Consider the following 27,784-nt stretch of genomic DNA (forward strand, 5'->3'; position numbering starts at 1 on the left):
GCAAATATATTACATCTACTGGTTCCCCTTTATCTATCCTACTTGTTATCTCCTCAAAGAATTCTAATAAATTTGTTAGGCATGATTTTCCCTTCATGAAGCCATGCTGAATCTGCTTTATTAGATTATGTATTTCTAAATGCTCTGCTATTACATCCTTTATAATGAGAAATTATTTTAAATACATACATACTTCTACAAATTTCTACTATGATAACTTCTAAATCCCCTAATCAATCTAATTCCCAGTTAAGGCAACAGTAAGACACATAGATTTTAAAAGACCCAGACAAAGAAACATGATACCCTGAAAAAATTGAATTCTATGTGAGTTTTCTTGACTTCAGTCCTTTGAGGAAGCAACTTGAGGTATAGATGCTGCAGGCTTTTCCAAACACTTGTAAGATCTTAAAAATGCTTTCCCTTACAAAACAGTCTTCTCTTCTTTATACATATCTTCCTCTTTGAAGGCAAATACCCATTGTTTCACTATGTCTTTGGACTTTATATCTCCCTGATAATAAAACCTTCTCATAGCACTCAGTTTTACCAGCAATCTTTGGAAAAAATAAACACACTGGGCAGGATTTTCCACACCTGCCCACTGCCTGGATCTTCTGATCCCGCCACAAGTCAATGGACTTCTGGCTGTGGCGCCGCCTCGCCCGCAGTGGGTCCTGCCCGCAACAGGGCCAGAAAATCCCGGCCACTGTTTCTAAACTTCACCTGGCCAGGTGACACATTTCACTCCTCCTTTGACAACAATCTAGTCTGGTTTATTTCAAAATGCAAATGTCCCCTTGACACCCATGTTTCTAAGCTTCCCCATGTTTATCTAATTAACATTTCAAACCCTTCAGATCAGCTGTCTTTAATCCAGTTAAGTCTTACACACACACACACACACACTCACACAGACACATCCCACTATTACTCCACTTTACAATAAATTCCATAAACATTATGAGAATTATTATATTTTCTTGACAACCTGATGATGTGAGCTTCATGACCAAAGCCCATTCCTTGTTGTCCTGAGTTTGATATGACTGAATGGTTTGCTGGACCTGTTCAGAGGGCAGCTACAAGCAGTTGGCGTGGGAGTAGAGTCACATATCTACCAGATCAGGTAAAGTTGGCAGGTTTCCTTCTCCAAAAGACACCAATGACCTAGTTGGGTTTACCTGACAATCTGATAGTTTTTTGATTGAACCTTTTTCTCTGGCTTACATAACCATAACATTCCTGTCTAGAATCAAAACCAAAGAAAATCCATGCCTTAAATTTTCCCCTCTTCAGACGCACATGATCAGCGGGCCCGGGAGCAGTCGGAAAACAAGGCCCCCCCATCACGATTTTGCCTTGGCTGTCCAATCAGTTGTCAGCCAGTATGGAACACACGCTGAAAAACTCATTGCTGCCGGGTTGGGGGCGGGGAGAGGGTAGGCATCGACGTCACCGCGGGTGCTGGTGAGCGCTTCCACTGAGCTTCCTGAAGGCAGACAGCTATCTCAGGGAGCTGCAGACCTCCAAATAATAAAATAAAGCACAAAAAAAGCTACAAAAAATAGTCCATGCAGCACAATCAAGCACCTGAAAGCCTACCTCATAAAAATGCTGTCCCCATATGTTTATTTTTATTTTATTTCCTAACGGAGATTTCATCCCGCCCTTGGATGAGGTTTCGTTAAAATTGTAAAGGCCGCCTCGCCGATTAGCCGGACCACGAAAAATTACTGACAATTGCACCGTTAGTGGGCTTAATTGCCTGCTTAATTGTCAGCAGGTGCTCTACCAACTGCCATGCATGCCCGCCGAGCGAAATATCTCACGAGTGCGCGATGACATCGGGATGCTCGCCTGATGTCATCTTGCGCGATTTTACGCCTTGTCTGGTCAGGCGTGCACCTGCCTAGGGAACATAAAATTCTGCCCAAATGTTTTTAAAATATTATTTATTGGGATTTTTTTCAGGTGCCTGGCAGAGAAGGGCGATGTTACTTTCATCAGACATACAACTCTCTTTGAGAACACTGATGGTATGTGTGAGTTCCTGGTCCCATATTACGTCCTGCACAAACTAACTTCATCTAATGATTTAATGCTGACTATTTCATGGAACCTTAGGTATAGGAATGGGCCAAATTAGCTCAAACCTCATGGCTGATCTATTCTTGAACTCCATTTGACCTGCATTTCCTTCATATCCTTTAATGTCTTTACCCAACAAAATTCTTTAGGCTGAATTTAGTGGAGCCTGCCAGGGCGGGCATGATGGCAGGGGGACCAGGGGAATTGGATCGGCACCTGAATCCTGGCATAAATGTACTGGGGAAAGGGAAGGGCCTGACAGGAATCCCGCCCACTGACAGCTGGAGTCAATTAGGCTCATAAATGCCACTTAAAGCCAATTATCTCTGGGCGCACTGGAATTTAGCAGTGGTTCAGGGTTTAAACAGGACTTGCACAAATCTTCTGTGGCTCCCGAAGACCAACCAACAAGCCCTGTCGTGTTTGCCTATGGCCGATAGGAACCCGGCATAGGGAAGGGGTGCTGCTGAAAGCCATCCCTCATCTGACACCCGTAGTGTTACCAGTGCTGCTGCCGACATTGGAGAGATGCCCACCTCAGATTGGTCAGCAGCTCTTGGGAATAGGATTTTTGCCCTCCATGGGCCTTAATCACATGGGAGGCATGACAGTGGCCAGTTAATTGCCTGAGTGCATTGCTGGAACTAACTTCCACCCTCTCTATCTTGAAAGATCCAACTGACTTAGCATTCATAGTCTTTTGGGAGACTGACTTCTAGAGTTCTACAACCCCTTGTGCGATAAAGTTTACCAGACTGATACCTGGGATGGCAGTCTGATATATGAGGAGAGACTGAGTCGATTAGGATTATATTCGCTGGAGTTCAGAAGAATGAGGGGGGATCTCATAGAAACCTTTAAAATTCTAACAAGACTAGACAGGGAGATGCAGGAAGGATGTTCACGATGGTGAGGCAGTCCAGAACCAGGGGTCACAGTTCAGGATATGGGGTAGACCATTTAGGGCTGAGATGATGGGAAATTTCTTCTCCCAGAGTGTGATGAGTCTGTGAAATTCACTACCACAGGAAGTAGTTGAGGACAAAACATTTTATGTTTTCAAGAAAGAGTTAGATTCAGCTCTTGGGGCAAAAGGGATCAAAGGATATGGGGAGAAAGCGGGAGCAGGCTATTGAGTTGGATGATCAGCCATGATCATAATGAATGGTGGAGCAGGCTCGAAGGGCCGAGTGGCCTACTCCTGCTCCTAGTTTCTATGTTTCTATGTAAGGTACTTCTTGATTTCTCTCCTAAATAACCGAACTCTGTTTTTAACTTTATACCTTCGTCTTCTTGTTTCATCCACCAAAGGTAATAGTTTCTCTCTATCCTACTGAATTGGAAGCACCTCAGTCAGATTACCCCTCAGTGTTCTATAAAGAAAATGCCAGCCAAGTTGATGCAATCTGTCCCTATATCTTATAGAATCTTAGAATGGTTACATTGCAGAAAGAGGCCAGTCAGCCTATAACGTCTGTTCCAAGTCTCTGCAAAAGCAATGCAGCTAATCCCACACTCCTGCCATTTCTCTGCAGACCTGCTAATGTCTTTTCTTCTACGTGCTTATTCAATTCCCTTTTGAAAGCCACAATTGAATCTGCCTCCACCACGCTCTCAGGCAGTGCAATCCAAACACTTACTGTGTAAAAAAGTTTTCCTCATTGTTTTTTTGCCATTCACCCCCAATTGAAGTTCTCTAGCTCTTGATTCATCTGGCAATTGGAGCGGTTCTCCCTCTGCACTTTGTCTAGACCCCTCATTATTTTGAAAGCCTCTATCAAACCTCCATTCAACCTTCTCTTCTCCAAAGAGAACAAGATAAAATTCTCTAATCTACCCACATGATTGAAGTCCCTCGTCCTAGAACCAGTTTCATAAACTTTTCCTGCACCTCCCTAAATCCTTCACATCCTTCTTAAATGTGATGCCCAGAATTGGACACAACACTCCAGTTGAAGCCAAGCCAGTGTTTTACAAAAGTTCATTATAACTTGCTCATTTTTGTACTCTAACCCTAAGTCCAGAATCACGTATGTCTTTTTAAGCACTTTCTCAACCTGGCCTGTTGCCTTCAATGATTTGTGCACAAATGCCTCCAGGTCTCTCGGTTCCTGCATTCCCAGGCTTAACCAGTGAACAGTGAACACCAATGGCAAACAGACTCACAGAACAACCGAACACTGTGGGGTCTCTTTCCTGAGTGGACCTGTTTTATGTGACAGGATAAGAGAATCAAACTGTGATGTGGCAGGGGGCCTGGGTTACAGTGAGAACAGCTATGCAGGTAAGGTTTATAATCTTTGTGCCACTGCTCCACATTAATACAATCAATGTTTCTTCTTCAAGGTAATTCACAGGAGAAATGGGCTACAGGTCTCAGGTCCAGTGATTTCAGGCTACTGTGTTTAAGTGGCACTCAGGCCATAGTGACAGAATACAAGACATGTCATTTAGCGCAAGTAGCAGCTCGAACTGTTGCAGCCTGTGCAGAATCAAGGGATCAAGTCCTGCATTTTTTAAAAGAGCAACAAGTGAGTATTTGGGGTTTACCGGCACTCATGCTTGCATGTACCCATTCTAAGTGATTGATTGTAATAAGTGTTGGTCTTGAATCAGGATTGAACTCAGTTCATTACAAGTGTTTCAGATTAGTGCGATGTTTAGTGGAATAGTATGGAGGAAGCAAACTCGATCTGAATTTGTGCTCTCCCTGACCTGGGAGTGTGTGGAGGGTGTTTAATAATGTATCTAAGCTGTGCTGTACCTCCCCTGGGAATGTTTGGGACAGTGTAGAGGGAGTCTTACATGGTGTTTAACCCTGACCTGGCATATCCTGCACCTGGTGCAGAAAATAACTTACCTCATTCCCAATTCTGAATATTGCATTGTGGTTCAGTTAAATGTGAAACTCAGTGATTTCCATGCTCCTTAGAAATTGAAAATTGAGGAAAGATCAAATCCCAGCCAATAATGTGAGAGTGGTGTATCATCTGGGTTCCTCTAGGTCAGGGGTAGGCAAACTATGGTACATGGGAACTTTTAATCAGGCCCGTGACTGCGCCACAGGGTCAAACACCATTGGAAGTTTTTTTCAAGCATGTTTGGCAATGAGTGGTGGGCATTTCTTGAGGAGCCCATTAGAGCTCTTCCTTGCAATTGTGTCTTCACTCAGCATCTCCTGTAAATCCTCAAGATTCAGAGACTGGGGGCTTCTCTTTTAATTTCCAGCCCTGAAGCTCAGCAAAAAGCTTTCCACCTCCTCTTGGAAGCTGATTTTAGAGCTCTTTTAGTCCATCAACAGCATCAGGGTGGCTGCAGAAGGATTCAGAATGCTGGGCCCCTCACTCATCAATGTTCCCAATATGAATTTAATCAGGGGGCAAATTTTGTTGGAAAGAAAGTCTGAGGATTGGTACAGAGACTCCCTGAGCTTTGTGACAATGAAAACAGTGGGGCTGCATGGGACAATAGGGGGATCCAGGCTTGGGATATTCACCTGTGTTGGAGGGCTGCTTTGCCTGCCCACTGATGCTTTACACCAAACTATATGTCACGACGGTTATGCTAACACAGGGCAGACCATGACTGGAAACAGTGAGAAGCTCCTGGCAATGGGTTGGGGCTGCAACACACTAAGTGTGAATCCAAAGACTCAGAAGTAATTCAGCCTGTTCCCTATTTCATTTTGGATGGTTGGTAGGCCAGCAAAGCAACTTTAATTACCCAGAGGACTGGATTATATAGGCCCCCCCCCCCCCCCACCGTCATATTTGAAAGTCTTCCCACTGCCTTCCTGTCCACCCCAACCTGTCTCCCATATTCTGGTGGGTGGGGAAGGCATTATTAATGGCCACTTAAGGGCCTCATTCTGCCTTTGCCATCATTTTACCCATGACAGGGGAATTACCTAGCAGCTTTCACTGCATGGGCTACTGTCAGATAGGAAGAGGTGTATCTCCTTTGGGGGATCACCTGAGTCCCTTGGGGGCAGACACCCAAGACCGAACACTTCGTTTAACCCTCCCTCCCTGGTCCCTCAAACCCGGCCCCCCGAGTCCCCTCCTCTCCCTTGTTGGGGTCTGCCAGCCAGCCCTGCCCAAAATCCCAGACTTACCTTTAAGTCCAGGCTCCATTAGCTTTCTTCCTCAGGGACTGCCTTTAGTCCCAGCAGTGGCCACTGCTCAAATCTGGCACTGCTGGGAGCACAGAGCTACCAGCCAAGCAGATTGGCCAGCAGCTCTCTAGGGTGTGATTTCCTCCCAGGTCAGCGGTTGAAGTCCAACCCTGATTCAATTGAGGCTGCTCCCAGCATAATATCGCTGTGGGTTTCAGGTGGGCAGGCTGACAATCAACTTTTCAGAATAGTGGCAGAGAATACAGCACCCCCATGAAATCCAGCCCATAAATTCAAATACTAGATTAGATCAGAACAACAAATGCAGTTTTGGCTAACGTGTGATTAATTAAGTGATGCTAAGGGAGCCATCAAAGATTTATTTAACATTTTGAGATGAATATCTCAGTGATTAGTTGTTCATGCACTTAGGAAAATTAGAGTTAAAAAAGCATTTTCTGTTCCTTCCAGAGGTGCAGCTAAGGTTTAGATGGAATAAGGATGATGAATGTAATAGAAAGTGAAGAGTGTGCGGCTTGAGGGTTTTATACTTTGAGGAAATTGAAAATTAGAATGTGGTTCCCAACAGGGGCAGAACACATTACAAATGCAATTGGTAGCACCTCCTTTAAGATGTACCTTGAGGTATATGGCCCTCCAAATAATTTCCATACTTAGAAGTGCTCTCAGGCCAGAAAGTTTGCCCAGCCCTGTTCTAGGTTAATTCTGTGTATGTATCGATGTCCATCAGTGTCTCTACACATCCTGATGATAGAAGATAGTTCATGTGCAGGCCACTGGGGTATGTTTTCTTTCATCACCAGTATTCAATTGTTTCCTAATGCAGCTCAAACATGGCCGTGATGGATCTGAAAAGGATCAGTTCGCAATGTTCGATTCGACCAAGTTTCATGGCAGGCGGCTCTTGTTTTCAGACTCAACTTAGTGTTTGATTGAAGTGCCCACTGCAAGTTTCACACAACTACTGGGTGAAGGATACGTCACAGCAATGGAAGGCCTCTACACCTGTGAACCTCCTGGTAAATATTACTGAAACAACTATTTTAATTCACAGCAAAGGATTGCACAAAGTAAACAGTCATACAGTAGGAAAGTGGAATCCTTGAATAAATTTAAGCAGTAGTTTCTTACCTCTTTCACAGACTGTTCCACTTATTAAACTAACTTGTTCGGTTTTTGGTAGACAAGACACTCAAGGGTTATAGGGAGGCAGACGGCAAAGTGGAATTGACCACAACCAGATCAGCCATGATCTTATTGAATGGCAGGGCAGGCTTGAAGGGCTTAATGCCGACCCCTGCTCCCAAGTCCTATGTTCCTATATAACTTAGTATATTCAGCTTTGGAAGGAGGGGAAAAACAAGGACATTATAGGGGGAAACAAGTTCGTACTTATTCAACATGGAAAATATATCCTTAAGTGCTTCAGAAGCGCAGTGACAAAAAATAGATACCAAGCCAAAAAAAGAGATTGAAGAACGAGCAACCAGATGCTTGGTCACAGAAGTCAGATTTCAGGAGGGTTTTAAAGAAGGAGGGAATATGGAAAGACAGTGGGGCTGACGGAAGAAATTTCTGACCACAGATCTTCAGGAATCAAACGCACAGCTTCCAGTGATGAGGCAAAAGTGAGAAGTACACTAATAGGGCTCAAGGAGGTTACAGAAATAGGGAGGGGCAAGGCCATGAAGGGATTAAAATACAAAGATGAGAATTTTAAATTCGAGGTCTTGAGGGACCGAGAGACAATGTAGGTCAGCAAAGAGAGAGGTGATGGGTCAGTGGAAACTGGTGTGGATGTGAAAAGACATTGCCTGACTCACTGTCCCATCCAGTCCTAGAGTGTGAAAGGTCAGCGTCTGACCCACTGTCCCACAGTGTGAAAGGACAATGTCTGACCCACTATCCCACCCAGTCCCAGAGTGTGAAAGGTCAGCGTCTGACCCACAGTCCCACCCAGTCCCAGGGTGTGAAATGTCAGCATCTGACCCACTGTCCCACCCAGTCCCAGGGTGTGAAAGGTCAGCGTCTGACCCACTGTCTCACCCAGTCCCAGAGTGTGCAAGGACAGTGTCTGACCCACTGTCCCACCCAGTCCCAGAGTGTGAAAGGACAGTGTCTGACGCACTGTCCCAACACCCAGTTCCAGAGTGTGAAAGGACAGTGTCTGACCCACTGTCCCACCCAGTCCCAGAGTGTGAAAGGACAGTGTCTGACGCACTGTCCCAACACCCAGTTCCAGAGTGTGAAAGGACAGTGTCTGACCCACTGTCCCATCCAGTCCCAGAGTGTGAAAGGACAGTGCCTGACCCACTGTCCCACCCAATCCAATGGACAGTGGCCAGAATTTTCCAGCCCTGTTGGTACTGGGCATTATAGCGCATGGGTGGGGTGGGAGGAGGAAGAGAGGGGGGCACAACATGGCAAAAAGGCCAAAAATCGGTTTCACACCGGTGTGCAAGCACAGCAGAATCATCCGATAGTGTCCACCATTGCGGAATGCGGATCCCACTGGAGGCCGGTGTGAACCCGCTTTGCATCTCACAAATGGGATGCAAAGTAACATTCAACCGAAATCACCCCCAAAGCCAGGTTTATTGTTAGGCCAATGGGAAAACACGACAGCCCAGAGCACGTCAGGACAAGTCAGGACCTACCATTAGGGCCTTGCTCAAATTGAGGACATCCGAGGAGCAGAAGATGCTGGAGCTTTACAGCTACCGGACCCTGGAGGAACATGTGTATTGCATGCTGGGTGGGTTCTCATGGACGTGGCTCGACCACGAAGCAGCTGTCAGAAGGTGGGAGGTCTTCATTAATATTTTGGGTCTGCTTCTGAACATCATAATATTGGCCATGGGCTGCTGCGGATGATCAGCATGGGGAAGTTCAGGAAGATCCAGCTGTGAGTGGGGGAGGAAGGTGTACCATGGCGGGGGTGAGGTTGGGAGAGAGGGGAGGAAGGTGTCGGGGGGTTGAGGTTGGGGGGGTGGGTGGGAGGAGGAGGTATTGGGCAGAATGCAGCAAGTGGGGAGGTAGGTGTAAGGTGGGGAGGACGCAGTAAGGGAGGAGTTCAGAGAGGGGAAAGAATTTGGAGGGGGGAAGGGGTCCGGGAGGAGGAGGGAGTTTGGAGGAGGGAAGGAATCCAGCGGAGGAAGGTGCCCGGGAGGAGGAAGGTGTCCGAGGGGAGTTCAGAGCGGGGAAGGAGTTCAGAGGGGGGAAGAAGTTTGGGGGCGGAAGGTGTCCGGGGTTAGGGGGTGGTGGGGGGTGATGTTTGGCAGGGAGTTTGGTGGGGGGAAGGAGTCCATGGTGAAAGATGTCCAGGGGCCAGTAGGTGTCCGAGGGTGGGATGGTGTTTGTGGGGAGGAGGAGTTCAGAGGGGGGAAGGAGTTCGGATAGGGGGGAAGGAGTCAAGAGGTCATTGAATATTTTTAAGGCAGAGGTAGATAGATTCTTGTTAGGCAAGGGAATCAAAGATTATTGGGATTAGATGGGAATGTGGAAATCAAAACACAAGAAGATCAGCCACAATCTTATTGAATGGTGGAGCAGGCTTGAAGGGCCAAATGGTCTAATCCTGTTCCTATTTCTTATGTTCTTATGAAAGGACAGTAGAGTTGAGCAAAATTCTGACTATGACCATTGTGTCGAAATCAGAAGTGAGCGGACCCTCGTGATGGACGGGCACAGGTGCTATATGGGAGTGTGATCAGTGGGTGGGCAGAGCTGCAGGGTCAGCTCAGATGGACAATTGAAAGAGAACCCCAGCAGGCAGCAATGAAAATGACAGTGCGATGAGTGTGCTGGATGAAGGTTTCGCGTGAGTGGGAGAGTGCTTGCATGAAGCTCCGAAAGGCCTTTCCACACACATATGTCTCTCTCCCGAATCACTCATGGTCAGGGATTGCTGGAGGTGGGGGGCCATTTGTGGGGCTGCAGTAGGAGGACTTGCGAACCCGTTAATAAAGTTAGAAGGCAACATTGCACATTATTCAGTGAAAGTGACAATATTTTCAGAATATAAAGTGACAAGATGTGTTCACCCGTGCAAACCACTTGTTATAAGAATTTCTTAACTTTTCTCGGCCTACCCCTGACATTCACAGCGGGGTCGGAGACAGCCTGTGCAATGGTTGGCCCTGTCACCTCTGATGACTTTGGTGTGCATTCTCTGGAGAACCGAGGCCTTGGGGGCCCTGGCTTGCTTTGGCTGTTCTCCTGTGGACCAGCTGCTCCTTTTGCGGTGATAGAGGATGAGATTGAGGGCATCACAGGCAAAGGGGACTCAAAAGGAGCAGACAGCCTCTGAGATTCCTGAGTGGATGTCCCAGGCGTGTCCAGCTGCTGCTCATTCTCCGTGCGAGTGGCCGAGGCCCCGGCCTGGGCTCCTTGAGGGGAAGGGGCGCCTGGAGGGACATCAAGGTGCCCCGTTTCCCTCTCAAGTTGCCACTGCAGTAACTCACCCATAGGCTGCAGGCCTGCGCGCATCTCCTCGTACTGCTGTGCACATGTGGGCACCACTTCATCAGAGAGCAGGCGGATGCACTCCTCTGACTTGCGTATCACTGAGGGCTTCCAACAGCTTTGCAAAATGTTCCCCTGCCTACAGCTGCTTTTCCAAGATGAGTTGTAAGACTGGATCCTAAAGCTCGTCATCTGGCTCAGACCTCACAGACTCGTTTTCCCCAGCAGTCCTCTGAGTGCTGGGGAGCTCACACAAACCTGCCTCCTGCTGCTGCAGAGATGTGTCCATGCGGTGACTACCAGAATGTGAACCCAAGCCTGCTCTAAATCCAGGTTCCACTGAGGTGTATGTCTCTGCGCTGGTGGAGGGTGTGGGTGAGCGCTGTGACAGGTCTTCTAGGCTGCTTATTTCCAGCTCTTCACTGGAAGAGGTGTCCTCCTGGTGGGAGGTGAGGACCTGGATAGAGCTGAGGGACTGGCTGGTTGAGGGTGTTGGTCGCTTGGCAGAGCTCCCTATGAACCAAAGTAGAGATAATTATTGCATGGCAGCAGAGTCAAAATCAGGAGAGAGAGCACTCACAGTTCCACTGAGAGAGGGATGACGTGGTGCAGGTTCCTCATGAGGGTGTTCGCCGCCAACCTCACCATTTCCGCATGCATGGTCCATGCCCTCACCAGTCAACCAGTCAGTGCGATGGCACACTCCTCAATGTGAGTGAGGGGCCTAATGTGAGCCACTGGACCCACTTTCTGGAACCTCTCCCTGCTGTTGTGAACCAACTTCTTCCGCAGATGGAGAGAGTGTGAGCAGGACACATGGCACTGCGTGAAATGTTTGTGTGGTGAGCGGAGACATGGATGGGATGAGGACACGAGTTCCTGAGGATATGAGCCTGATGGAGACGTGAGGTTGTGTGTTTGTGACAATAGTGTTGTCCCTTGTGGTGTGTGATCCTTGTGGGTGAGGGATGGGCTTATGAGTGTGTGAGTTGAGAGCGATGAGGTGGTTGACTTACCCTGGCAGAACAGATGAGAGCATTTATCCACTTCCTGCACTGGATGGCTGACCTCCTCTGTGCTATAGTAGCTCTGACCACCACTGCCACTTCCCCCCAGGCCAGATTGCTGACTCTGGTGGAGCTCCTACAACCAAAGTGGGAGTAGAGGACATTGTGGCAACCTTCCGCTGTGTTCAGGAGGGGCCCCCCGAAAGGTGTCACTAAATTTGGGGACTGCCATCTACTTTGCTTTTGGGGCCATCTGTATGGCCTGGAGCAGTCCTAGTCTGTACACAGGAAGTGGGCATGCCTCTGGTGCACTTTAAATATGGCGCCCGGAGCGAAGAAGTGCTGAGGTTACGGTGGGGCAGGCAAATCCAATCCCACCTGCCTGTGATCCATTGTGTTTCCCGTAAATGTATTATTAATGAGGTCGGATGCACCGGGAAAAGGACAATGCGGCAAGGAAACTCGCCATCGCTGCCAGAGGGTAAAACCATTTTTTTCCTGCCCTTTGCCACATTCTGTGCAAATGTTGGATGATGCCAGTCTGAGACCAGGCATCACCAATCACTATTTTAAAAAAAGTGCTGTAGAACAGAGTGAGTGAGTGGTCCAATGGAAAGTGTATCACCAACAGTTTCCACCTCAGCAACACAGGAACGGGAGGAGACCATTTTGCCCCTCCAGCCTCTTCTGCTATTCACTTAGTTCATTGTAAATCTGAATCTAAGCTCCATTTTCCCAAGTGGTTTCCTAACTCTTAATAAGCTTATCTAACACTGACCTATCATTCTCAGTTTTGAAATTTTCAATGGACCCCTAGGCTCAACAGTCTTTGGGGTAGAGCATTCCAGATCTCCATTGCCCTGCTTGTTCAGTGTGGGCTATGGAACATACGACACAGTTTCCATCTTCCTGTTCAGTGTGGGTCACAGATGGTAGAGGGCCATGGAAAGAACAAACTATACATCAGCTGGGTTTCCCTCAGCAGTTGTCAGCCTCTAAATTTCCCTCCATAGTAATGACCGGGTGGAAATCAGACTGTTGAGTTACAGCAGCAGTAACACCAGGATGTCCATTTATTGCCGCCTCATTGAAATCTTCTTTCATTACAGATTTCCCCAAAATCTATCGCCTTTGTTGTTGCCAGGCCCCACAATGAGTCAGTCACGCTTTCTCCACTGACCACCCAGTGATTTACAATGCAGCTCGGGGCAATCATTCTTCATTCTCTTCTATCAGCCTTAGTTCAACGACATTGCATCTGTGTCTGCCTGAGTTGTTTGTGTGCACTGAACTTACTAACAACAGATATGGATCTCATTTTTTTATTGTTAAATAAACTCTCCCTTCATCAGGAATTTCATTCTACTCATTTTGTAATTGTGAAGTCTAGCCAATTGGGAAGGTGCGGAGCTGATAACACCAGATACAAGGAGACGTGGTTGATTCATGTTCAGTGCTAAACTCTGTGTTCAAATCCAGTTCAGATCGATAGCATGAAATCTTGTCTGGGTGACAGCTGTTGTGTTTAGACTCTGTCACATCCCTGTACCTTTAAACTGCTTCCATAAGGAACCGGCAAAAAGCACACATAATGTGTTTTTGTGGCACATGCACATTCTATACTTAGCCTCCATTTCACAAACCTTTATAACATTTGAGTTAACAAAACAATAATACTTGTTTGTTAAATTAGTCAGGCCTCAATACTTTGCGTTATGGGGAGAATTTTCTCCCCGGTGGGGGTCTGAGCGAGAATGGGTGCGGACAGGTGCGCAGCTGACCGCTGCCTGTGATTGGCTGCGTGCTGCCATTTTACGTGGGCGGGCCAATTAAGCTGAGCGCCCTCTGTGCAGTTGGGGGGGGGAGGAGGCTGAGTTGGGGCCTACGCTCTTTTGCACATGCGCGGAGCTGCCTCAGGGAGTTTAATTTCATTATCAAAAAGTCAATAAAAGATTTTTAAAAATTACTCAGATATGCCCCCGCATGTGAAAGTGTCACATGAGCTGCGACATGTCTATAAATTTTATTAAAAATTTTTATTAAACTTTAAAAGTCTTCATGAAACTTCATCCCACCGTGGATGAGGTTTCATGAAAAATGCGAAGGCTGTCTGGGCTCTTCGCCTGCCCGCCAACCTTAAGGTTGGATGGACAGCTCTGTTCATTCTCTCAATTGGTTGTTAAATGGTCTTAATAGGCCTTTGACAGTTCAGCAGGCGTGCAGCTGACTCCGGAGCATGCCCGCCGAACTGAGGATCAGAATGTTGCACGGTGATGTTGGGATGGACGCCCGACGTCACTGCGCATCATTTTACATGTCGGCGAGTGGGGCCCGCACCTGCACACCAACCAGAAGGCTCAGGCCTTTGCGTTAGTACTAGCGAATTTGTAAATGTGTAGTTTTTGAACATATTTGTCTATCGTGGTGGAGAGGGAAATACTGGACCATGTGGCTAGAGACACTGGGAGGATTTTAAATTCACCTGAATGGGGTGGAGAGGATTATAAATTTAAGAATGGGAAAATTGCTGCCTTTGCGGTTACTTTCGGATTAATGGAGGCGCGTTGTTGAACGGGGGACTTGCCGCCTCTTCAGAGAAGGGTCCCTAATTTAAACATTTCATTGAGATTGTAGACTTCAGATTTTAGCTGTAGCTTAAATCTATGGCTGCAAATGAGCAGCTAAGGAAGGTGAGGATGGCCAGATCTATCAGGAAAGTAATTTTCCAGCCCAGCTTGAGGGCCAACAGGAGCATATGCGCTTCCTCCCAGTCTCTCAAGCTGACCTATTTCCCACTCTCCATGATCCCAAACCCCTATGCTCTCACTCCACTCCAAAACAGACCCATTGGCCCTGAACAATACCACCCCCACCCCCGAACAGTCCAAATAATCCTGAATAGATCCAGCCCCTTGAACAGAAGGCCCTGAAATGATAATACTTCTCAAATGTATTTTTTTATTCTTTCATGTGATGTGAGCATCATTGGATAGGCCAGCATTTGTTGCCCATCCCTAATTGCCTTTGAGAAGACGGTGGTGAGCCACCATCTTGAGTCATCTGGTGCAAGTACACCCGCAGTGTTGTTAGGGATGGAGTTCCAGGATTTTGATCCAGTGACAATGAAGGAATGGTGACATGTTCCAAGTCAGGATCGTGTGTGACTTGGAGGGGAACTTGTAGGTAGTGGTGTAGTTCCCATGAGTTGCTGCCCTTTCCTTCTAGTTAGTAGAGGTTGTGGGATTGAAAGGTGCTGTTGAAGGAGGCTTGGTGAGTTGCTGTAGTGCATCTTGTAGATGGTACATACTGCTGCCACTGTGTGTTGGTGGTAGATGCAGTGAATGCTTAAGTTGGTGGATGATGAAGTGGATTGTTTTGTTCTGGATGGTGTCAAGCTTCTTAGGTGTTGTTGGAGCGCCATTGATCCAGTCAAATGGAGAGTATTCCATCACACTCCTGACTTGTGACTTGTAAATGGTGACAGGCTTTTGGGGAACAGGAGGTGAGTTACTCACCACTGAATTTACAGTGTCTGGCTTGTTCTTGTAGCCACTTATTTATAATGCTGGTTCAGTTCAGTTTCTTGTCAATGGTAACTACCAGAATGTTGATAGTGGGGAATTCAGCAGTAGTATTGTCATTGAATGTCAAGAGAATATGATTAGATTCTCTCTTAGAGATTGTCATTGAAATCCTTATATAATAGAAAGCTGAATAAGTCACAGAGGTTTTTGAGAACTTTGTGGAAAGGCATCTGTCATGGATTTTGAGATTGCTGTGGTGAGGAATCTAACGCAGGTTATTGAGATCAAGATAAAGAGGGGTTCATCATGGGTTATTGACAACCTTGAGCAGTAAAACATCTGTTTGACTCAGAGGCTGCATTTTCTGCTCTAGAAGTATCACTAGTCAAGCTATATTGCACAATAACAGACCAATCAGTGCATCAAGCATAGAAGGGAAATAAACTTTTCTGTCTCCCTTCTCAATGTCTCTAATTCTGAATGTTTGTGTGTTATGTGTGTTGTGTGTATGTTAGTACCTGTCTTTCTGTTTCTCATTTTGGATATGAAAATCTAAGAACAGAAGAAATAAGAGGTGAAGTAAGTCAAGTCTGCTCTGCCTTTCAATAAATTCATGTCCGACCTTCTACCTAAACTCCATCTTCCTGCACTGTCCACAAATCCCTTAATCCCCTTAACACCAAAAATCTATCGGCCTCCATTTCGAATATACTCAATGATAGAGCATTCACAACCCAATGAGTGAAGAATTTTCTCCTCCTCTCAGTCCTAAATGTCTGATATCTTCTTCTGAGACTATGACCCAATGTTCTAGATTCTCCAGCCTGTGGGAGAAACATTTTTTCAGCATCTAGCCTGCAAAGCCCCAGAAGCATTTTATGGGCTTGATTTTATTCCCCCCCCCCCCCCCCACCCCCGCTATCCGCTGGGCTTTGGGGGTGGGGGTGGCACATAAAAAGTGCATCGGGTATCTGCTCAAAGTTGCCAATAGCCCATGATGGACCCTATTCTATCTCGATCTCAATAACCTGTGTTAGACTCCTTACCACAGCAATCTCAATATCCATGCCTTCCCAACCACTTCAACCCAGTCTCCATAATATGGGGGGTGGGGGGTAAGGCACCCAGTAACCTGCCCACACTTAAGCCTATTGAGGCCTTAAGTTGCCATTTATTGTCCATTTAAGACCCTCAATCTACCTACACTGCCTTAATACACTGGGCAGTGGCAGGCAGGCGAGAATGGAAAGGCTGTTTTTTAAACAACTTTGTTGAAAAGGCGGGAAGGGAGTGAGGGGCACATCATTCGGGGTGGGGGGGGGGGGGTGTTGCCGTTTATGCATGGGGGCATCCCCTTCCAAGATGTTACCCCCAAAGCTAACACCTCCAGCTTCCTCACCACCTTGCGTGCCCAATCCCTCCCTGCCCTAAAAGACCAGGACTTAGCTGGGCCTGGTCCCCATGACTATCTTCCTGGGGCCTCCTTGCCATCCCAGCAGTGGCCACTATTGAGTTCTGGTGCTGCTGGGACTGCCAAAGCTGCAGGTCAATCAGATTTTCTTGGACTCGAACTCAAGTTCTGTTGAAGGGTCATGAGGACTCGAAACGTCAACTCTTTTGTTCTCCGCCGATGCTGCCAGACCTGCTGAGTTTTTCCAGGTAATTCTGTTTTTGTTTTGGATTTCCAGCATCCGCAGTTTTTTTGTTTTTATTTTAGGTCAATCAGATTAACTGGGAGCTCTCAAGGGAAGGACTTCCTGCTCTCAGCCTGTTTAGGCCCTCTTATTTAAAGTTGCTCGGTATAGAACCAAATTTTCTTCTGAGGTGGTGAGGTTGGGGGAGAGCAGGGGTATGGTGCCAAGCTGTACAATCCCCACCCCCGCCATTAAATCCAGTCCTTTAGATTATGTCATTATCTTCTAAACTCTAGGGAATATAATCTCCCCATAAAACAACCTCCTCATGCTAGGCGCGAGTCTATTGAATATTTGTTGCATTCCTTCAAAGCCGGGTATATCTTTTGTCACGACTCACTGGGGCTAGTGTGCTGCAATATCAAGCCCCACTGCTCCCTGAGCTGTGACAAGTGTGAAAAAGTTTGATCAATCTGTCTAACTGTTTACTTTAGGTTAACAGAATGCAAGCACCAAGTTTGTAAACTTAATAAGTAAATAACTGTTTATTGAACAAATTGCCTTTAACCAGTGGCAAAAGAAAGAAATATGAACTGCTAGTTTCTAACTCTATAACTTAAACTCTACCCCCTTCTTAAATCACTATATACACACATACAAGACACAAAATGCACACAAAACATGGATTTTAAGGGTGGAATAAAACAGTTCAATAGCACCAATTCCAGAGTATAGGATTCGATGGGTTGCTTTTGATCAATGTTTTCCAAATTCCTTTCAATTCTTGTTGATGACATGATGTGGTCTTCCAGCACTTTCAGTATTTAGTTCACTGGTTGAGCTATGTTTTGTGTGCATTTTGTGTCTTGTATGTGTGTATATAGTAATTTAAGAAGGGGGTAGAGTTTAAGTTATAGAGTTAGAAACTAGCAGTTCATATTTCTTTCTTTTGCCACTGTCTCAAACAGTGATTTTGCCTTTTTCCTTTTGACAGGGGTTTTCATAGAGAGAGCAGGTTATAGAGATATGAGGAGAGAAAGCTAGCTAGCTATTATTGTAGGATTACTAGAATCTTACACACACATGAGAGAGGGGTTTTAGGTCTTTTTCCTTTCAGGCTAGAAGCTATTCTGCTGCACTGCTCTCACAAAAGCCCTGGTCACCTTGTCAGGAGCCAATTAAAATGTTGTTGCCAGCAGTTCCCCATTAGACCAGACTCCTCCTTGGCACCATCCTGTCTTTCATGGCACACTGTTTCAGGACAGCAACATTATATATATCGCTCACACTGTTTCAGCAGACATGTATTTCAAACTGCAGCCATTGTAATTTTAGTCCACAGTCCAAAGATAGGTCCTTTCCATTAGCCCAATTGAAATAAAAAGGTATGTTCTATTATGCCTTCCTGAGAGAAGGAGACCAAAGCTGCATACAGTTGTCCAGGTGTGGCCTCACCAGTGCCCTGTGTAATTACAGTAAGACTTCTTTACTATTGCACTCCAATCCCTTTGTAACAAAAACTAACAAAGCATTTGTCTTCTTAATTGCTTGCTGTATCTGAATGTTAACTTTCTGTGATTCATTTACAAGGGCACCCAAGTCCCTCTGAATTCAAACATTTCTCAGTCTCTCACCATTCAAAAGATCTTTTTAAATTATTTTTTGCCAAAGTGGATGACTTCATACTTCACTACATTGCACTCCATCTGTAATGTTCTTGCCGCTCACCCAACCTGTTTGTATCCCTCTGCAGCCTCTTTATGTTTTCCTCACAGCTTATTTTCCCACCTAACTTTGTATCGTCAGCAAATATATTACATCCAGTCCCATCATCTAAAAAATTATTATTGTAATAGCTGAGGACCACATACCTTGTGGCTCCTTGCTAATTATAGCCTACCAATCCGAAAATATCCTATTTATTCCTACTGTCAATTTTCTGCCCACTAACTAATTCTCAATCTAGGCTAATCTATTACCCCAAATCAATGAGTCCTATCTGTCACTTTCATAAATCTATAACACTACTTAATCATATTTTGGTTTTCTAATATTCTTTTTGCCATGTCCCTAATAGATTCTAGCATTTTGACGACTACTAATATTAGGCTAACTGGCCTATAGTTTCCTGTTTCCTCTCTTCCTCCTTAATTAATTAGCAGGATTGTGTTTGCTATCTTCCAATCATTGCAACTGCTCTGGAATCTAAGGAATCCTGGAAGATCAAAATTAATGCATTTACTATCTCTGCAGCCACATAATGCTTTAGTGGTATTGTTACTGAACTAGTAATCCAGAGACCTAGGATAATGCTCTGAGGATCCACACAACAGATGGAAATTTGATTTCAATAAAAATCTGGAATCAAAGTCTGATGGTGACCATGAGACCATTGCCGACTGTCATAAAAACCCACCTCGTTCACAAATGTCCTTTAGGGAAGGAAATCTGCTGTCCTTACCTAGTCTGGCCTACATGTGACTCCAGACCCACAGCAATGTGGTTGGTTGTGAAATGTTCTCTGAACAAGGGCAATTAGGGATGGGAAATAAATCCTGGCCTAGCTAGCGATGCCAACGTCTCAGTAATGAATAAACTAATGAAAAAGATCCAGTGGATTTGTTGCCACTTAGTCCCATTAATTTCTTCAGTACTATTTCTTTACTTATACTGATTTCTTTTTAGTTCTTCGTTCTCCCGAGACCCTTGTTTCCTCGTTATTCCTTGAATGTTTCTTGTGTCTTCTACTGTGAAGATAGATACAAAATATTCATTTAATGTTTCTGCCATTTCCTTATTCCCCATTACAATTTCACCAGTCTCTGCCTCTAATGGACAACAATTAATTTAACTAATCTCTTCCTATTTACCACCAAAGGAAATGTTTGCAATTGGTTTTTAATGTTTCTTTCCAGTCTACTCACATAATCTCCTTTCTCTTTCCTTATCACTTTCTTGGTCCTTCTTTGCTGAATTCTAAAATCCTCCCAATCCTCAGGTTTACTACTCTGCATGGCAAAATTATATGTCACTCCCTTTGATCTAAAACTGCCTTCAACTCCTCTTGTAGCCATGGTTGGACTATTTTTCTGTTTTTCTGTTTTATTGTCTTAAAGGGATGTATATTTGTTGAAGATTATGTATTAATTGTTTAAATGCAAACCATTGCTTGCCTACCATATCTTTTAATCTGGTTTCCTAATCTACTTTAGCCAACTCGCCCCTCAAAAGTATGTAGTTTGCTTTGTTTAGATTTAAGATTCAAGTTTTGGACTTAATTAAATCACTAGTAAACTTTATTATATTATGGTCAATCATCCCTTGAAGCCCCTTTCCTACAAGGTTATTAATGAATGTTTTCTCGTTATATATTACTCGATCCAAAATAACGTGTTCCTTCATTGGCTCTTCAGCCTACTGATGTAGATAACTATATTGTATACATTCCATAAACTCACTCTCCACACAATTGCTACAGATTTAGTTTGCCCAGTCTATATGGAGATTAAAGCCCCTATACATACTGTATTCCCTTGTTACATGCATCTTTTATTTCCTGATTTATACTCTGCCCTACACTACAACGACTATTAGGGGACCTATTAACAGCTACCACCAATGTTTTCTGCCTCTTGCTGTTTCACACCTCTGCCCAAACTGAATCTACTTCTCTTTTTCCATTTATCTTTTCTACCATTTAAATGTGCTGAAATAGTTAGTTCCCAACCTTCGTCACTTTGCAACCACATCACGATCACGACTATTAGATCAAACAATTAATTTCTACGTTATTAACTCATCTAATTTGTTGCAAATGCTTTGCACATTCAGATATAATGCCATCAACTTTGACTTTTTTTCTAATTTTCCTTGACCACCAGCAAACAAAACCTCCCTTCCATTTTCAGCATCCCAAAGAGACCATTTCCTCTGCAACACCCTGGTCCACTCTTCAATCTCCACACCACCCCATCCCTTTCCAAGGCATCTTTCAATGCAAATGCAGGAGATGCAAAATTTGCTCTTTTGCTATCTCTTTCCTCACTGTCCAAGGCTCCAAACACTCCTTCCAGGTGAAACAATGATTTATGTGTACTTCTTTCAATTTAGTGTACTGTATTTAGTGTACTGTATTAGTTGCTCACAACATGGTGTGTTCTGCACTGGAGAAATCAAACACAGATTGGGTGATTTCTTTGCGAAACACGTTTGTTCAGTCTGCAAGCATGACACCAAGCTTCTAGTTGTCTATCATTTAAATCTCTACCTTGTTCTCATGCAGACCTGTCTGTCCTCAGCCTCCTTTACTGTTCCAATGAAGCTCATGTCATGCCCAGTGAAAGCATGTCTTATTCATAACTTCAAACATGGACTGTGTTCCTTTGGAAGCTTCTGGAACTGTTTTTTATTTTAAAATGGACATTGATGAAATGCTAAGATGGCTGCCAAAAATCAGGTGACCAGTGCTTATTCAACATAGGCTATCTTAAGTTTCCGAAAAGTTCTACATGAATCACCTTGGGTGGGAGCCTTCCCCAGGAACGGACATACCAAGCCAAATGTTTTCTGTGGATTTCACATCTGCCATTGTTTGAAGTCCACCTCAAACACAGAATCAATAGACCTTCAGACTTTTCATCTCCAAGATCAATGCTTCAGAAAAGGGAGACCAGTTATCTACAGAATAAGTGAAAGACCATCATATAGCTCCTATTGTGTAGTGATGTCTTTGGACCTCCAACCATTCTGGTTAGACAATACCAGTATTGGTCATGTGGCTGAAACTGGTTGGAGATGATGAGTTTTGATATAAGGGCCCAAAAAAGACCTGGGAAAACTGCAAGAGAAGATCGAAGGCTGCAGTACAGCAGCAGCAACAAGGCTGTGCCATCTTTGCCTTTTAAGAGCCAGGAGGCTATAAAGTATTTAAAACCCTCCAGATTCCAAAACTCCAAGACCATCAGTAAAGAAATTTGACCTCTTGACATGGAGGCCACAAATACCTAACAATGACCTGCTGAGCATTCATCTCTTTAAGGGAATTCTACAACAATTTGGATATCTGACTTCAGCTATTTTGGACTCATCAGAAATAATCAAGGGGCAGGATTTTCCCCCTGTCAGGGGCAAAGTTGATCCGATCAGCGCCCCCAATTGGGGGTGAGGTGCCACTTTATGTGGGCGGGCCAATTAAGGCCCGCCCAGTGCGATGTCTGCCCGGAAGCGCAATGCACTCGCAGTGTGGGTGGGGGGAGGAATTCCTACATTGAGAGTGTGCTCTTTCTCACATGCGCACGAAAGAGCGCACTCACCTCCCTGAGGCTAAGTGCTGCCTCAGGGAAATCAGCTGTTCTGTGACAAATATTAAAAATATAAAAAAATATTCCTGACATGTCCCCTCATGTGACACTGTCACATGAGTTGGGATATATCCGTAATTTTTACAAAAACTTTAATAAAATTTTTAAAAACCTACATGAAACCACATGCCACCCATGGATAAGGGTTCATGCTTTTTCTAATTCCCGTCAGGGCTGCTGGCCTGCCTGCCAGCCTTAAGGTTGGATGGGCAGGTCCATTAATTAGCTAAATGACTCTGTCAATAGCCTCAGTTGGCTATTGACAGGTCGGCGGGTGCACAGCTGATTTTGCTGCTCCCCTGCCCACTGGAAAATCAAAATGGGACGCGGTGATGTCGGGAGTTCTGCCTGAAGTCACCGCGCATCATTCTATGCCTCGTCGAGCGGGCCCCGCTCACCGACGGGAAAATCCTGCCCAAGGAAAACACTCCTCTTTACTTGGTCCACACCAACTGATCTCTTAAAACAAACTGAACATGTGAAGTGTTAACTATTCTTTTGATTTAAAACTTGTGGAAGTGCACTATCTTCTTTACTTGTATCTTTCATGAGTGTGTGGTGTGTTAATGACATAGTGTTTAGACTTTATTGGGGTGGGTATGTGAATAAATAAACTTCTCTTTTCTTAAACCCATGAAAGTCTGCTGCTGTTTCTTTAAATTAACCACATGTGAAAGTGGGCTAAAAAAACACACACACCTACCTTTCCAAAACAACCACACTGATTGTGGACAGCAAGAGAAAGGAATTGGGGGTTTCAGTGTATTTCTCCTCCCCTGTCCATAACACTCAACCTAAGCTCAAGGAACAGCACGATGAGGCACTTCATAGCCTCCCTTAAACTCATACAATGAGTTTAACAAATTCAGACCGCAAATTCTGACCCATTTTGTTTCCTTTTCTTTGCAGGTTTCATTTTTACTCTTTCTTTCTTGTTTTCGCTTTCAGGTTGTAATTGTTTATTATTGTATCATTCACACCTCCTGTGGGGAAATCTTTTGTTTTTTGACTTGTCCCATTGCCCTTGCACCACCAACACTTTTATCATCTAATCTGCCCTGCTCCCCACCCTACACACTTTTCCTTTTGTTCTTTTTTTCCAACCTGTCCTGTTTCACACGCTTAAAATCTATTATGTTTCTAACTTTTCTCAGTCCGGATGAACGGTCAGCTACCTGAAACTTTAACACTGTTTTTCTCTCCATAGGTCCTGCTAGACCTGCCGAGTATTTCCAGCATTCTCTGTTTTTACTTATCACAGCCTCTCTGCCTTTGAATTTTATTCTCCCAGAAATGAACCTCGGTGCTTTGCATTTATTTTTATGGTTTTGTGAACCTGTGTTATTCCTTATCATGATTTTGGAATCTGCACCCCTGGAACCTACTGTTGCTCTATCCTATTTAGATGGAGTGGGGAATTTCAACTTTTGATGGGCTAGAAGGTGGGTGGGGGTGGAAGCGGTGCAGGGGGTGCCACTAACACCAAGGAAACTCAGAAGCTTGTGTTTCTCCAAATGCTGTGGAGTTTTAACCTAACAGTGTGTGTCTAATGACAATGACAGGTTCCCAGTGCGAGTTCACTGATGTCCTTCATGGAATTTACCATCCTTGCCCAGTCAGGCTGATATGTGACTCCAGACCCACAACAGTGTGGCTGATTCTTAACTGCCCTCTGCAATAGGTCATCAAGCCACTCAGTTCAAGGGCAATTAGGGATGGGCAGCAAATGGAAATGTATAAATAGGTGAAATATTTCACCCGGAAACCTTGGAGAGATATTTAACACAAAAAAAGAGTTGATACCTTCCAACGAACTGTGTAAAGACAGGGAGAAGACTGCTTATGTAGGCACAAAGCCCTGCAAGGTGATCAAGGCATGTTTCATTGTGTTTCAACTCAGTTGCAAAAGATGCACTGCCTGCTTACTTTATTTTCTGTATTGTCCTTTGCCAGTTGAAATTTCTATCTATCAGTGTCTAGTAACTCAGTAACAAATGGTGAACTCCAATACAGCCAGACTGTCCTCACTTGTCTCACTCACCTGGTGTTTTAGGATCACAAACAAAGATGTCCTGAGAGGCAGTGTCCTGCAAGTAAGTTGACAAAAAGTTATTGAAAAATAAATGTGCACATTTTGTTATGTTTTTCCTTTCTGTAATTTTACAGGCGCAAAGAGGTCAATTTGCTTTTAATGGGCTGGTAACAGTTTTGAAATGGAGTCTGTCGTCTTACCAGCCCATTGACCCCTGCGGTGTTCCAGTATCATTTGAAAATGGCCTACGGCTGGCAGTTCAAAGCACACACTTATCTCAGTCAGTAGGTCATTTTTAACATGAGAATCAGGGTCCCATGCTGTAAGTAGGATCCCAACTGCCACTTTGAGCTAGAACTAATTAAACTGCACACAGTTCAGGCTTCAGTTAGTTCCATGGACCAAGCTGCCCAGCAAAGTTAAGTGTTGGATTAGTTCCGTGGGTCCTAAAGGAGCATGGATCTGGAAATTAAAATGAGTCGCTGCTGCCCTGAGATCCGTGGTGGCAACCCTCCCCTCAACACCGACAATCATGGTCATAGCCTCATCTTGAGGCCTCATTTAATGCCCCACAGTTCGCTGGCTGGGTGGAAATGAGGCAGCTGCCTCAAAATCCACCACTACCTTTTTGAGACTGGTTTGGGAATTTGTTCTAATACTTTGTAAAGCAATTTTGCTCACATACCCTCAAAGGATAGAGCAGTAGACAACAAGGGAGGCCTTATGGTGCAGTGGGCAATATCCTTTCCTCTGGAACATTTCAAGTTCTGCACTGGGACACAATGGCCACAGAAGATGCATTCACAATGTGGCCAAGCAGGTTAATTGTTAACATGCAAATCCTTCCAATGTGCTTACAGCAGGTAGTAAGAGTGGGAGAATCTCCTGGTTAGCTAGAACCCTGTGGCAGTTGCAGTGCACAACCTTTCCATGTTAAATGACCCAATGTGTGAGCTCTTGCCACAGGCCAAACTCCAAGGGACTTATCTGCCTCGCTCCAAGGGGCTGCCAATGATGATGAAACAAACAAGGACCAATAGGTATTTGAACTCTGTGGGAACTAAAAGATATGGGGATCTGACAGCAAAGTGGAATTGAGATCAAAGGTCAGCCAAGGTCTAATTTGATGGTAGAGTTTAAGGGGCCATATGGCCTACTCCTGATGCTAATTCGAAAAAAGGAAGGCAGAAACATGGGAAAATAAAGCCTTACATCAACAAAGAGATAAAGTTAGAGAAACATGTTATATTTCACCTCTCTTCTATTTTTACTTAGTTCTGTTGAAGAGTCATATGGACTCGAAACGTTAACTGTGTTCCTCTCCGCAGATGCTGCCAGACCTGCTGAGTTTTTCCAGGTATTTTTATTTTCATTTTGGATTCCCAGCATCCGCAGTTTTTTGGTTTTAAAACCACAACAGACTGGTACACTTCAACTCCAAACACAATATGAGTCACCGTAAGTAATACACAAGTGCACCTGAATGCTTTGTGTTACAGGCCGAAATTTCTCAAACTGGATAAGTACTCAATCTCAAAACCCGTTGGTCTTGACCTACAACTTTATCAAGGAGATGAATAAGCTCATTGTGTTGTGACAAAGGAAATTTCTTGGCAATGGTTCAGTCAACCAATTGACGTCAGGTGAGGTATTCACTTTATAGTTTTGGATGAGTTATAACATCCTCTGAACATTCAACTGAAGCAATTGTTTTCAGCCCATTCACCCATTGCCCCATTCTCACTTAACTATATTGGCTCCTGGTGCTGCAGTGAGTCAAATTCAAAATTCTTATCCTTGTGTTTAAGTTCCTCCATGAACTTGCCCCACTCTATTTCTGTTACATCATTCCTTACATCCCATTCCCGTGTCTCTGTCCATACCACCATTCATCCAGTAAAGTACTTGGGAAGTTTCTCTACATTAAAAGCCCTATATAAATGCAAATTACTGCTTTGACTTGAGTAACTGGTATAGTCTTTGCGACAAAATTTCTCTCGGGGTCAGTGAACGAGTGGAAGGCTGCTTATCACAAAAACAACTCATATTTATTTAACTTGGAAAACTGTCCTAAGAGAGATTTGTGTTTGTATAGTGCCTTGCACAACCTCAGGACATCCCGAAGCCAATGAGATACATTTGAAGCACTATCACTATGTAAGAAAAGACAGTGGTTATTTTGCACATAGTAGGCTCCCACAAACTGACACAAGCAAATTGATAATGACTAAATAATCTGTTTTGGTGATGTTAGTTGAGAGATAAATATCAGTCAACATAGATAGGGCCTTGGTTTGATACCTTACTGAAAAACAACACTTCCAACACTGCAGCACTCCTTCATACTGCACTAGACTGCCAGACCTGATTTTGTGCTCAAGGATCAGCTGTGGGACTTGAACCTGCAACCTTCTGGCTCAGAGGTAAGAGTGTTACCACCACTTTTAACACCACAGAAGTCAGTTCACAGGCATACAATCATACCGCACGCACACTTGGAGCCCAGGGCTGCTCCAGCGAAGTCATGGACCTGGAAGCCAAAAAGAGTTCAGTGTCCCGTTGCTGGAGTCCCATCTGGATGTCCGCTGCTGTGATGTCCTCCAACCCCACTCTAGCCGCAGGAAGTTCAGCAATCTCACCTTACTGGCTTAGGGTGGCAGTGGCTGTGGTGATCAGTGCCAACACTGCACAGAAGGGGTTGGCCATCCAGTGTGGAAAGAGGATGAATGATCTAATCTGTGCCACCAGGGTAAGGCAACCATCTCATCACTCTAAACTCACAGCTTCACAAAGCTGCCACACATTTACTAGCATCTTACTCACTGCCAGCTCAAGGGACATCACCACTCACTTTCTCATACACACTCACATCTCCATCTGGCCTCACCTCCTCTGGAGGCTGTCTCCTCAGTCCTCACCATCCTGAGGCTACCTGCACAGATCAACATGTGCCCCCACACACACCCTGGGCTATCCCCTTTCCTCAGTACAGCCCTCGCCCTGCAGCCTCTTCCCTTGCCTGAGGCAACTTCTTCCCTTTCCCCAAATAAGCCCTAGCCCTGCAGCCATTGAAAATCTACCCCTGCCTTATGGCTGGTCTGGTAGTTAGACACCTGCCCGTGAGACCCCCTCAGTGATATGGTGCTGTCTGTGAAGCCTGGGCTGATGACTGCGAGTGCTGCCCGAAGCAAGGTAGCCAAACAAACCTCAAAGTCCCAAGCGAAGCGCAACTCGCCAGGTGTATGTACAGATGTGAAACATACAACGTAGGGGGCAATTCTGGCGAGCAGGTGCTGGACTATTGAAATTAGGTTCCTGACATATGGTGGCAGGAAATGCAGCCCGCCATTGACGGGTGGAGCGGATGGTCACAAACTGGTTTCACGACAGCGTAGAACCAATTTTTTGCCTTCTTGCCATATTGTCCGCTCACACCCGCCATGACACCTGCCACACCGGGACCGGACGATTCTGCCTAAAGTCAATTTTTACAATATGAAATTCCCAGATTTTTGCTGCTAGCTTGGGATTGCAGGT

The 27,784-nt window shown here is 45.0% G+C and overlaps 3 protein-coding genes across 4 annotated transcripts in view; 2 read left to right on the forward strand and 1 right to left on the reverse strand.

Annotated features, from left to right (window-relative positions):
- The window catches only part of LOC121290387 (serotransferrin-B-like), a 33,661-nt gene extending 29,148 nt beyond the window's left edge, over nt 1-4,513 (forward strand). Inside the window, exons 6-7 of one of the 2 annotated variants that reach the window (XM_041210801.1) lie at nt 1,975-2,039; nt 4,438-4,493. The gene's annotated coding sequence lies outside the window, so the exon portion shown is untranslated. Of the gene's footprint in view, nt 1-1,974; nt 2,040-4,437 lie in introns of both variants that reach the window. The other variant, XM_041210807.1, reaches the window with a different exon arrangement.
- An 83-nt stretch (nt 4,514-4,596) lies between these two features.
- Nucleotides 4,597-27,784, forward strand: part of LOC121290374 (serotransferrin-B-like) — a 94,937-nt gene continuing 71,749 nt past the window's right edge. Inside the window, exons 1-2 of the mRNA XM_041210769.1 lie at nt 4,597-4,622; nt 7,053-7,245. Coding sequence (XP_041066703.1) covers nt 7,215-7,245 — 31 coding nt within the window. The 5' untranslated portion in view covers nt 4,597-4,622; nt 7,053-7,214. The remainder of the gene's footprint in view (nt 4,623-7,052; nt 7,246-27,784) is intronic.
- Nucleotides 19,488-27,784, reverse strand: part of LOC121290380 — a 75,096-nt gene continuing 66,799 nt past the window's right edge. The window contains exons 2-3 of the mRNA XM_041210789.1: nt 24,257-24,302; nt 19,488-19,602 (exon numbers count right to left, since the gene is read on the reverse strand). Of these exons, the coding sequence (XP_041066723.1) occupies nt 19,600-19,602; nt 24,257-24,302 (49 nt within the window). The 3' untranslated portion in view covers nt 19,488-19,599. The remainder of the gene's footprint in view (nt 19,603-24,256; nt 24,303-27,784) is intronic.

This window comes from Carcharodon carcharias, chromosome 2 (assembly GCF_017639515.1).
Source record: "Carcharodon carcharias isolate sCarCar2 chromosome 2, sCarCar2.pri, whole genome shotgun sequence".
In the NCBI taxonomy this organism is placed as follows: Eukaryota; Metazoa; Chordata; class Chondrichthyes; order Lamniformes; family Lamnidae; genus Carcharodon; species Carcharodon carcharias.